Genomic DNA, 12,306 nt, shown 5'->3' on the forward strand with positions numbered 1-12,306 from the left:
CGGAGGACCGGCAGCTGGGTCGGAGCGAGCGAGGGCTTTGCAGTCTCTGCCTGTTCCTTGTTCTGTCGCTCTTAAGTTTCTCTGTGTTTGCATAATAGCCGTGCATGCAAACCTCGCAATGCTCCAGGGCTCCAGAACAATAAATATACACATTTAAAGCCTTTATTGTCTTACGGTTCATGCCCCCGGTTTCAACAGCTTAATTTCTGGTTGTATTTAACTAGTTTGCAAATGGATTTTTTCAGTTTCAAACTATTATTGAGGAAGCTCCCCTCCCTTTTTGGCGGGGGAGGGGTTGGGGGTGGGGTAGGAGTCAGTATATTATTCCTGTAGCGCTGGGTTATATAAACACATTATCATTTGAGAGCGCCCTTGGCGTCCATCAGCATTGTAAACACGTACTAATGTATATACTTCAAAATTAAAGAATGCACACGCAGAACCAGGAGCCTGAATTCATATTCCGAGCAGACTCGCTGCTCGCATTTATTGATTTATCATGCATCGTTTATTGTTCCAGTCCCTAAATGCAGTCGCTGTCCGTTCAATATTGTTTGCAAAATCCTGAGATGTGTGTGCGCTGCTCACTTGTCTTTCTGTTCTGTTTTTTTTTTCTGAGTATTTTTTTTGCGAAGCGAACAAATGCATTAATATTTATATGTTTATATAATCGATAACCCACTTTTCCCTTCCACGTAAATAGGCATCAAAAGATAATTTAACAGATTAGTTCTCGAAAACATGGCAGTGAGGAAGCGTAATTTAACTATCAAACAAATCTACATGTCTAATAACAGCAAATCTGCTAAGGAGCATTAGAAAGAGGAGCAGCGCCCCGGAATCTCTGCAGGAAATGTTCTTTATATTAGACATATACAAGCAGGTCCTGTCAGATGCACAGCGGAGCTCGCTAGCTCTCGTCTCCTCCAAAAATTTCATCAAACGACACTGCTAGACAAGAGAGATTGGGAAGAGGGAGATCGCATCTTCACACAGTTTTAGGGTAGAATTTATTTTTACAAAGCTCCCTATACGTTTTTTGCCTTGATCCATCCGCTTCCCGCCGAGATCGGACGGAGCCTTTCTGTCGATTATGAATTTGATCAACCTACATTTGGAAGGAAACCTACATAGTTCTGACAGGAGCTGAAAATTGAGACGTCAGAGAAATATTAGGACATAATTTCAATCATTTTAGTGCCGAAGGGAAGGCAAGAACTTAGTTTTATATTGAGACAGTACGCCGGATGAAGGCAGAGAATGCGTCTCCCTTCCAGGACCTGATGCAATCCATTCAAGCCAACAAGTTTGGAGAGAATGTTGAGTTCAATCAATTCAGAACGTCGAGATGGAGCCCAACTCACTCCAGGTATTTCGCTCTCCTCCGCTCTTCCGATCCCGACACCCCCCGGCACCCCCCAGCCCCCCGGCTCACCCACACCTCTGCACCCACCCACGCCCCCCACAAACTTTTCACCAAACTTTTACCCTCTACATCCCCCAAATCATTTTTATTGTTTAAAAAAAAATCCCTGATCATACATACATAATGTAATTTTACCGCCTCAGATGGAGAGGTAGGGGGTGGGGGTGGAGGGGCCGGAGGTTTTTTTTTTTTTTGAAGGGAGGCAGAAAATTTGTGGGCTCTATTATTTTTCCACCCAGCTTTATATCTGTTGGCTCTTCTGTATTAAGAGTGGATGTCTGTGTGTAAATGTGTCTGGGAATAGACGTTTGTGCTCTGATGGTTACATTATTTATTTGGTGCTTTTTTTTCCCCTGCAGTGGGTCGGCTCACCGTGTGGCTTGCACGGACCTTACATTTTCTACAAGGCTTTTCAATTCCACCTTGAAGGCAAACCAAGAATTTTGTCCCTTGGCGACTTTTTCTTTGTAAGATGTACGCCAAAGGATCCGATTTGCATAGCGGAGCTCCAGCTGTTGTGGGAAGAGAGGACCAGCCGGCAACTTTTATCCAGCTCTAAACTTTATTTCCTCCCAGAAGACACTCCCCAGGGCAGAAATAGCGACCATGGCGAGGTGGTAAACTTATATCTCCCTCTTTTCTTTCTTCATTATTTTTTCCCGTAGTAATGCTTATTACAGGGCAAGCTTGAAAATACTGTATTCACTTCTGCAGGCGAGCAAGATCGACTTCTTTTTTAAAGGGGTAGCGCCACTAGCTGGGGCTCGAGTATTTTGCCATTGTCAGAGTTTGGCTGTCAGCTTTACAAAGAGGATCCAACTGCTGATTTTAGTCAAGATCAAATAACTTGTTTGAGAAGGGTTTTGTTCAAGGATGTGTGTGTGTGTGTGTGTGTGTGTGTGTGTGTGTGCGTGAGTGCGCGCGCGCGCGTGTGATCTTTCTGTTGCCGCTTGAACATCACATGCTTTTTATATTTTTTGCTTTTTGAAAATTTACCTTCGAGTCTGGCTTGGTCGGGGATGGGTGGATTTCTTTCGGTGGGTTTCGATATTGTTCACTTTTTTTTTTTAAGTAAGTATTTGATATGTTTAAGAGGGCGGAAATTACGAAATGGAGGCAGAGTGAGATCAAAAGCTATTGAGTTGGCAAAGACGTGTTGAATAAAGTGATAAATGACAGGTACTGGAATAATACATTCAAATAACTTGCAGATCTGCCCGGGCGGATTTCAAAGCGGTCGTGTAACCGGCACAAACACGTTAAGCATTAACAACTATCTCTCGTCCCCACCCCCTCTCCCCGGACAGACCATTTGATGTTTTACTTTTCAATTACTCCACGCAAAGTGGACGTCTTCCAGCGCGATCTTTGGGGATGTGGGGGACGCGGACCGGGGAGGGAAAGGCAGAGGGGTGTGTGCTCGCCCACTGGCCCTGCGGGTCCGGCGTCCTCGGTGCCCAGACGGCGCTCCCGGGGAGGGTGGAGAGGGAACGAGCCTCCCCGGCACGTTTCTGGGCGGCCGCGGGGGCGCTCGTCGCCTTCCTGGGAGGACGCCCGAGGTGAGCCCGCTGTCACCGGGCGCCGGGGCGGCCGCCTCTATTCGGCTCTGTCATTTCATGTGTGACCGCAGTTCTGCGGGCTCCCCTCGTCAGCTGACCGACCTCAGCGCCGTGGTACCTACCCGGGGAACTATTTTGGGGAGGCTGTGCCCACTGCGCCGCGGGGAGGGAGGGTGCGCGGCCGCCTGGCAAAGCTTTGTGTTGTCCAAGCGAGAGCACGGTAATCAAACTCAGACTTTTGAGGGCAGCTAGCTCTGTCTGTTCCAGGCTCTCGAGCTTTCGAGGTAGGTGTAAGGATCTTTTTGTTAAATGAATGGTTCCCCGTTTAACTCATCCCGGAGCGGAGCTCGAAGCTGCCTGCCAGTCAGTCCTTCCAGAATTCTTTGGTCTGATGGAGTTGATTGTACTTTTGGCATCTCCAGTTTACTCCTTCTTCGGGGAATCGAATTACCCATCGGTGGTCTCTGCCGGTTTAATTACTGGAGTTCGTCAAAACGTTCGCTCTCCGATCTGCCTCTTCGGAAATAAGCCCCTCCCTCCTCCCCGAACAACACCCCCCCCCTCGCCACTCCGCCCCTCCGCCCCTCCGCCCCTCCGCCCTCCCCCCTCCCCGCCAGCTCTGGGTTTTAAACGTTCACAATTCCCGAAGTCTGCCGGCAATTTTACAAAGGTGTTGTTTGGAAATACTGTGAAAAATCCTGCAACCTACCAACAGGTTGAGCTCTTTCCTCCTGCCAAGGTCTAGCTCGGGCCCCCTCCCCCGACCCAACTTTCCTGCGCAGCTGTCTTCCTCCTCCTCCCCCTCCTGATTTCTTATTATTTGCTTTTCAAATTTATTACTTCAACATGGCCTGTGATCTGGAAAAGGGAAGGATTAAATATCCAGAAAAGAGCTGGTGCCTAATAGACTTCTGACTAAACCCAGAAGGAAATTATTCAGTGTTTTATGGGATATTTTGTAGCCACGCTCTTTTTTTTAAATTGAAAGTGGAATATTTTTTAAAGACCCTGAATTGACCCCACTTGGAGCAGTTTTAATTTCTGTTGTGTAATTAAATAGTGAATTCTGACTTAAGAGTAAAAGAAATATTAGGCAAAGATTGCATCTGGTAAAACAGTTGATAGTGGATAGATATATTTTTAAATACACGATTTTTTACAAAAATATTCTTTATGGGGAAATGTAAGCGAACCATTTTAATGATCTTTGCATTTCGTCATTGCTATATGAGCCATACCTGAGAAAATTAATCTTGCTATTTAAAAGTAAACTCTCGGGGTTTGGGGGAGGGAGATGGCTCTATTTATAATCCTCAGCTGCATATACATCGCCTAATATTATGCATGATTTGTTTTTTAATGCTAACACGGCTGGTAATTAGCTGTATTATACTTGTATATTTCATTAGGACTTTGGCTGATGTCATTGTGAATTATTCAGCCATATTAAAACAATTTTCAATTGAGATAATGGCACGCCTCAAAATTATGCAAATACAGGCTACATTGTGCAAAATAATTATGACAAACGTAAAGCAGGTAGAAAGTTTCCCAATGCAGATCGGTTTTCCACCCCGGTGATGTCATTTCCCCCCTGGCCTAAGTTAGTCATTCATTAGCAGAATAGCAACAGCAGTCTTCTCTGGAGGAGAGCCTACAGAAACCAGCATTTACCTCTGGCACCTAGAGGGGGCAACAGGGCCCTCTCATTAAGACCTTTGCTTTGTTTTCACTTAACTCTATTAAGTTGTTTATATACAGTGAAATGATTTTATTATTGATTTTAAATAGTTTTGAATGATGCATTTGCCATTTGCAGTGCATAACTGGAAGAGGAGGGTTTCATGGTGATGAGCACTGTTACTTGGAGAAAATGTTTAGCACATTTAATCAGCCAGGGCAGTTTATTTAAAGTAGCTAAATGGAGGTTAATAATTTCTTGATTGAGCTGATATCAGCATCCATTTCCAAAGGACAGCCAGGACTCAGGATGGTTTTTTTGTTTAAGAGAACCATTCTGTCTTTTTATGATTTCTTGAAATATGAAGACGTCAGTTCTAAAAACAGGAAAATTATCACTGTGTGAGGTTAGAAATAGCGTCCCTGTGTGGTGTGCTATGATCTTTAGAACACTTTTTTTTTTTTTTTTTGGCGTGGGAGGGAAATTTTCTTATTGATCTTTGCAGTAATTGTAGGAGGCTAGATAAGGCAGGACTTTGTATGTCCATTTTACAGCTGGAGACAGGCTTGCAGACATTATGTGGTTTGTCAGAGGTCACTTGCTAGAATCTAGACCTTAAATTTTAGGTTTGGTGTATTTTTCCCGCTGAAACCTACTCTTGAAACTAGAGCTTGAATACATCATGTTACATTCTAGAAGTGTGTACTCATGTGGGCAGTTCCTTGTACATTTTAGAACTATGACTAGTTAGTCAGCTTTGCTAAAGGTCACCAGATATTTAGGTAGCAGAATCATTCTTATTCTATAAAGTTCAGATAAACCTCGTCAGTGGCATATAATAGTAAGTTACATGTAATACCATTACTAATAATCATTAACAATTTATTACTAGTTTAGATAAGTATCATGTCTGGACTGCTTATATCACTGCTTCCTGCACGTACTTAGGGTCCTGGCAGCTGGTGTGAAGGAGAAGCATTCCGGAGAGTCACATGTTGATTCTACAGTTTACTATTTGTTTGACCTTGAACAGTCCTAAATGCTCTGAGCCTCAGTTTCTTCAGTTGCAAATGGGAGGGAACAATAATAGTAAGGCTGACTGGAGATTGTTATATATACCGAGACATTATTATGGGCAAAATACTTTATAAATTAAATGAATAGAAAGGAGTTATGATTATAGGGGTCTTTATATATTCTTAATTTATAAATAAGAAACATAATAACTTAGGTCTATGTGGAGTCTTCTGGGCCTCATCATGATACTGTTTTGAATTATGAAAGTGAAGAGCAGGGCCATATGCAAGGAGTTAAGTGTCTGGTAATTACCTACAATTGCCATATTCAGCCAGTAGCTTTTCAGGGGAGGAAAATGGCAAAGTAGGCGGGTAATTGGCTCTGTTACTGGGTAACTTCTGATTATATTCCTTTTCAGATTGCCAAGTGCTTAATCTATTGGCAGTATACCCTCTTAAAATAGGTGGATGTACGAGCTTGAATTTCATGGGGTGGATTCTACAAGGCTTGCTGGTCCCCTGCAATATGAGTGTAGGTGAGTAAGCCAGTGTTGTAGAGTCAGGATCAAGCATATCTGGTCATGATAGATTCTAGCATGCAGCCAGGGTTTCTAATGGTGGTTTGGCTATCACCAGCCTTACTATCTAGTTAAAAAAATTTTTTAATGTATATTCCCAAGCTCTTATTGAAATTAATTTATATAGAATCTCTGGAATTGGGATCCAGAATTCTGCATTTTATAAATTGTCTTGCTCTCTCTGTGTGGATCTTGGGCAAGTTTTAAACTCTGTGCCTCAGTTTTCTCATCTGTAAAATGGGAATAGAGTACCTACTTTGTAGGATTATTTTAAGGATTAAATGAGCTCATACATATATAAAGTGCTTACAACTAAGGTGGGAGATAGTAGAGTTGCTAAAATAATTTACTCATTATTACTATCATTAATATTAATATTATTGTTCTCATTAAAGTTTGAGACCACTGCCTTGGACCTTCCTAAAGAAAGCTTTTCTCTATGAGAGGGTGACGTATAGGATAGTTTACTAGAACATATAGGTGATTCAAGTCACCCCAGATCAGGCTGGCTTTCATCCGTATGGTGGATTTAGCTGTGTTGCCATTATAAAAGGCTCCTTAAGGATTTACATTTTATTATTGAAATATGCTGTTAACTGGATCAGCAGGATTTTTTAGAAGATTGCCTGATCGTATCACAGACACATTCTGAAATTCAGGTGCCGGACTGTCCTTGCTTCACCCGTGGGTGGCCTCTCAGCCTCTGGTTTGTATCCATGAGCTGATTTTTTAGAAGTTTCTGAGATCACCTCAGTGTCATCACTAGCCTTGGTCAATTTCTTTAACTTTTTCTAAGCCTCAGTTTCTTCTTCTGTCAAATGGATTTAAAGGCTTTCTACCTTGCCAGGAGAATTAGTAAAACTAAAAGTCCTGAAACAAATGATGGATGCTGTTATAATAGTTATTATTTATTGTTAGTAATGATCTTAAGCTAAGAGAAGGAATGTCTTTATACTTTGCATAGCAGGCCCTTTAGAACCAGGGTGAAAACCAGTGAATTATATGGAGAGAGTTTACTAGACTGTGACAGGCATCAGCAAACTAAGGCCTGAGGGCCAAACCTGGCCCACTGTCTGCTTTTGTAAATAAAGTTTTACTGGAACATAGTCAGACTGTTTACATATTGTTTATAGCTGCTCTCAGGCTATAATGTCAGAGCTGAACAGTTACGACAGTGACCATATGGCCCACACAGTGGAAAATATTTGCTCTTTGGCCCTTTACAGAAAATGCTTGCTGACCCCTGGCCTATAGAGTTGATCTGAAATAAGGAATGTGACTGTGTACCTTTTTGTCTTTCTTACGTGGCTTTGGAGCAAGATCCAGTAATAGAAGGAATACTTTAATATGTCAAAAACATTCATATATACAAAATTTTGTTTCAGCTTTGAGCCTAGGATGTGAAAATTTGAGAATCAGTAAAATGTACACTAAGTTTTAGTTTGTGTGGTTAAGATCCTAATTCCAGCCAGTGTTGGATTCATCTATCCTGAGTTAATAAAAGCTGCTTGTTGACTGCTAACCATGTGCTCAGTGCTTTGCTAAGTACAGAGATAGATGTAAACAATGCATGATGTAGCTCTTTTTCTTAAGAAGCTTATCAATCTTGATAGAGAGATGAGATCAACACGTTTTTAAAAAATGTAAAAGCAATATGTTATATAACACACTAGTGAATTGTGCTCACAATAAATGCAATATGTTTTCAGAAGAAAGCTCACTGTCTACATGTTTTTAGAAAACGAATGCATTGATCTCCTCAAACATTGACTGAAGACCTACTAAGTGCTAGACAGCCAGGTAGAGAGATAATGGAGAATAGCCCAACCCTCAAAAATCCCTTAGTCTGCTTCCATAGACAGATACTGGTCACAGAAAAGCTGTCGGATTCTATGTCCCTTAGTTAAGTGGAGATGAAATGAAGTCACTATTTGTAGTATTTTATTATCTTTCTGGAAATTAGGAAGTACTGCCTTCACCTTTGAGGTTCATTCAACCCATGCATACTTATAGAGCACCTACTTTGTGCCAGAGCCTGTTCTAGGCCCCTGGATACAGCAGTGAACAAGACAAGCACCTCTGCCATCAGGGGGCTTACAGTCCAGTGGTTAGTTTTAACCTCCCATGTAGTTTGCATACTGTGTTCCATGTGCCATCTGGGTTATCTGGATTATCTGTATTCTTTTTCTGTGCTCATCACCCCATCATCTCTGCTCCCACTGCGGTGCTGTTATTAGGGGCGGAAGGTGGTGCCTTACTCACCTCTGGGTCTCTGCGCAGTACTCAGTGCCCTTGTCAAGTATCTATTGAAGGACTGAATGACATAATTAAAACACCGTCTTCCCCACAACCTGCTCTCTTTAAGCTTGGCCCAGTTTCTTTCTTTCTCACAGGTCATTCACCTGTGGCCCAGCTCCAGCAGCCCACCTCACACTTCTTTCTCTTCTAAAATCTATTATCATTTTGCAAAATAAGGTGTGAAGAAGTGCAAAAGGTTTCTTTTTAGGAGAACTCACCAAAGAAATGAATGACTATATGGGACTGAATGGTCAGGCGAGAGCCAGCATCTCCCACCTCTTTGAGCACTTTTCCAGTCTTCAGCTCTCAGTCCATAGAAAGTCAGGACTTTGGGGAAGTTCCCTGGTGGTCCAGTGGTTTGGATTCCTTGTTTTCACTGCCAAGGGCCTAGTTCAATCCATGGTTAGGGAACTAGGGTCCCAAAAGCCATGTGGGGTGGCCAAAAGCAATTTTATTAAAAAATAAGTAAAGATTGTTTTTTGTTTTTTTTTAAGTCAGGCTTTGGGTGGCAAACTGTGAAAAGATAAAACTTGAGGGAAGAAAAGTCACTTCTTACTTGAGTGTTGGTTGGCAGTTCCTGCAAACTAGCATATTTCTCAGACCGATGGTCTTGATGAGGCCATATGTCCAATGACAAATCAAAATTGTAAGCAATTAAAACCTCTCTTGACATTGAGTGTCAGGCGCATACTAAGGAAATGTTATTTTTATGAAGTACATGAGTCCATACATGTAAATAAATACTTTGTTATTAATTATTAATAAAGCATACCATTGTTCATAGTGGCATCTAGTTTTTTTATAGGACTCAGGATCATTTATCAAAGCCTAGTTTTAACCAATATCCAGGATATAATCGCTGGAATCAAATGCATTTGCTTGTCATTTTTTTATAGCCAGGGTGGTTGGATATTTGCCATCTTCCACTTAGAATAATATTGTAGCTAGTGATTACCCATTGGCTTGGCTTTTAAATAAATTTAAAATAAATTGATTGATTGTTGGCTTAAGGATTCATTGGCCTCAGAAATGTGGTCATAGATTCCTGCATTTCTTGAAAAATCTGCTCCTGTGCCCTTGTGTGCAGATGGCTTGGCTTTTTCTAGCAGTACCGTGATCTTTACTGGCTTCCTGGAGGTTAGAACTTGGGCCAGGCTTGGGCCTTCAAAGAGTGCGGCTAATGTCCTGGACTGTGAGCGTCCATTTGGATGACACTTTTCAAACATGCAATTATTGAAAGGGTGCCTTAGAACATGCTAATGGCATCAGTCTCTAGTACATACTTGGGTAAATTAATTCTGCTTTTAAAATCAGATGCACTGTTAGCTGCATTAAAGATGGATATTTGACATTTATCACACAGACCAGGATGTGTGGCTTAATTGCATGAGTTTCCTGTAGAATCTTGGTGGCTGTATAAAATTGACTCACAGTGGTGAGTGTCCTTGCACACATGACCATCATGTTCAGGGTCTCATCTCCGTCCATGTGCAGAGAGGAAAAAGTGGGAGTAGAAACCACATGTTGCTGGTCAGTCTAGTGGCCCCATAAATGTCCCTCCACCCCCCCACCGCCTTTCCTTTCTCATGACTCCAGCACACCCTGACTATGATATACCCCCCTCCTCCCCAGAGTTGAGTTCCAAGCCTGATCAGTGGCACTAAACATTAAACTCTTGTCTTTGAGAATAATAGGCTTTGCTTTCTACACCCTCAAGCATGTTGAGCTACTGTGCAGGCTGGAAAATAAAAATGTTCTAATTGTGTCTTTTAAATAAGCATAGGAGTGAATTAATTAGACCATATTTTGTCTTTAGTTGCTTAGTTACACAATAGTATTCCTGAGCACGAGTAAGATAAATTGGCTCTTTTTGTGCTGCCTGTCCCTTAATCATAATTACTGTATTGCTTAGGAGAGTAAAGCATACATAGATTTTGAATTTTTTATTAATAGTCAAAAATATGCATATGATATATAAAGTATATGCTGTTCAACCTGTTTTATATGCTTTTATGTGGGAAGAAGTTTTATTGTGGTGGTAACATTTGCATTAGTTGCTCAAAGATGTAGTTCTGGGAAATACATAATTGAAATGTTTTTGAATTGCTTTTTCTGGCCTTTTCAATCTTATTCAAAATAATAGTGCCTCCAGTCCTAGAGCAGTCATTCTCATTTGATTTAACATCTTTCTTTGCACTGCACACACGGCGCCCAGTTTTAACCCTGCAGAGCCTAGATGAGGTTTGTGATTCACGGACCTCATACGTCGTGTCTTACGTTTTGGGGCTCACGCTGTCTGGGGGCAGAGGGCAGCAGAACGCCTGCACCCAGCAGCCATTACTCCAGTGCCCTTAGCCCTGGCACACTTCCACTTCCCTAGCAGAAGGCTCCAGGGTTTGAGATCATAAGAGTTTGCTGTAGCTTGGGCTGGACAGCACTATGTGCTTGCCTTCTGAAGTCTTGCAAAATGGCAAGTGGCTTCTGAGACTTGGGCTTCTAGCCCCCTACCCCCCAACCCCTGCACCATAGAGAGCGGCAAGAGTTGGACAGCTTGATGTAGTTATTGAACAATGGGAGAGTCTGGCTTAAGACCCAGCATGCGTGCTGGATAAATGTATGTGAAAATCGACCCCATTGTTCTGTTGGATTTGAAAAGCAAGTAAATTATTTACAGATATTTGCTAATTAAAGCACATATTGTTTTACTAGCACAAAAGAATACAGTATAACTAGAGACAAAGAACTAAGTGCAGATAATTTAATCTTGCTATTTTTGTGTGTTCCTCATAAGGAGTATGTTAAAAAATATGTATTTGTTGTTTAGTCAGTAAGTCGTGTCCAAATCTTTGGTGACCCAATGGTCTGTAGCCCACCAGCGTCATCTGTCCTTAGAATTTTCCAGGCAAGAATATTGGAATGGGTTCACCATTTTCTTCTCCGGTGTATCTTCTCCACCTAGGGATCGAACTCACGTCTCCTGTTTGGCAGGCAGATTCTTTACCAGTGAGCCATGTGGGAAGCTCAAAAATGTGTGTGCATATATATATATATGTTAAAGTGTGTGTGTGTATATATACAGATAGGTGTATATGGTGTTGTGTGTTTGTGTGTGTTTTATTCCCGCAAGGGAAGCCACGCACACTACAGAGATAACTGACCAAGTTACTTGTTGCTAGGCTGCTCCACATTCCTCATGGAACATCAGAAATGGAAATCATTTTGGTTTTCCCTTTAGTCCAAGCTTTACTTGCCATCACCTACTTTGAGCTCAGCTCTGAGTACCATTGGGGAAAAAAGGCAAAGTAGCAAGATGTACCAAATAATTAAAACGTTCTCACTTACTACTTGTCCTCAGACTTTCCTTGGGGCTTACCAGATGGCGCTAGTGGTAATGAACCCACCGCCAACACGGGAGACTTAAGAGATGCGGGTTTGATCCCTTTGTCAGGAAGATCTTCTGGAGGAGGGCATGGTAACCTGTAGGAGCCTGTAGGCTGGTGGGCTACAGTCCGTAGGGTCACAAAGAGTCAGACATGACTGAAGCGACTTAGCACCGCATGGCAGACTTTCCTTAATGAAGGCCTGGGTTTAGCTGTTTTTCTTCTGTGACAGCCCAACTTTGGCAGCATTCCGATTGGAAACGTACTCTGGAGTGAGGGCCCCTGACCTGTGGTGAGGGAGTCTGATGCGGAGTTGGTTGTGATAATGCCCTGTGACCTTTTCCCGGCTGTGACATTGGCCTGTCCAT

At 42.2% G+C, this 12,306-nt stretch overlaps 1 protein-coding gene across 2 annotated transcripts in view; it reads left to right on the forward strand.

Annotated features, from left to right (window-relative positions):
• Nucleotides 1-848: 848 nt before the first annotated feature.
• The window catches only part of ARID5B (AT-rich interaction domain 5B), a 192,357-nt gene continuing 180,899 nt past the window's right edge, over nucleotides 849-12,306 (forward strand). Inside the window, exons 1-2 of one of the 2 annotated variants that reach the window (XM_069571754.1) lie at nucleotides 849-1,369; nucleotides 1,786-2,040. In XM_069571754.1, the coding sequence (XP_069427855.1) occupies nucleotides 1,349-1,369; nucleotides 1,786-2,040 (276 nt within the window). In that variant the 5' untranslated portion in view covers nucleotides 849-1,348. Of the gene's footprint in view, nucleotides 1,370-1,785; nucleotides 2,041-2,971; nucleotides 3,270-12,306 lie in introns of those variants that run through there. The other variant, XM_069571755.1, reaches the window with a different exon arrangement.

This window comes from Ovis canadensis, chromosome 25 (genome assembly GCF_042477335.2).
Source record: "Ovis canadensis isolate MfBH-ARS-UI-01 breed Bighorn chromosome 25, ARS-UI_OviCan_v2, whole genome shotgun sequence".
Taxonomy (NCBI): Eukaryota; Metazoa; Chordata; class Mammalia; order Artiodactyla; family Bovidae; genus Ovis; species Ovis canadensis.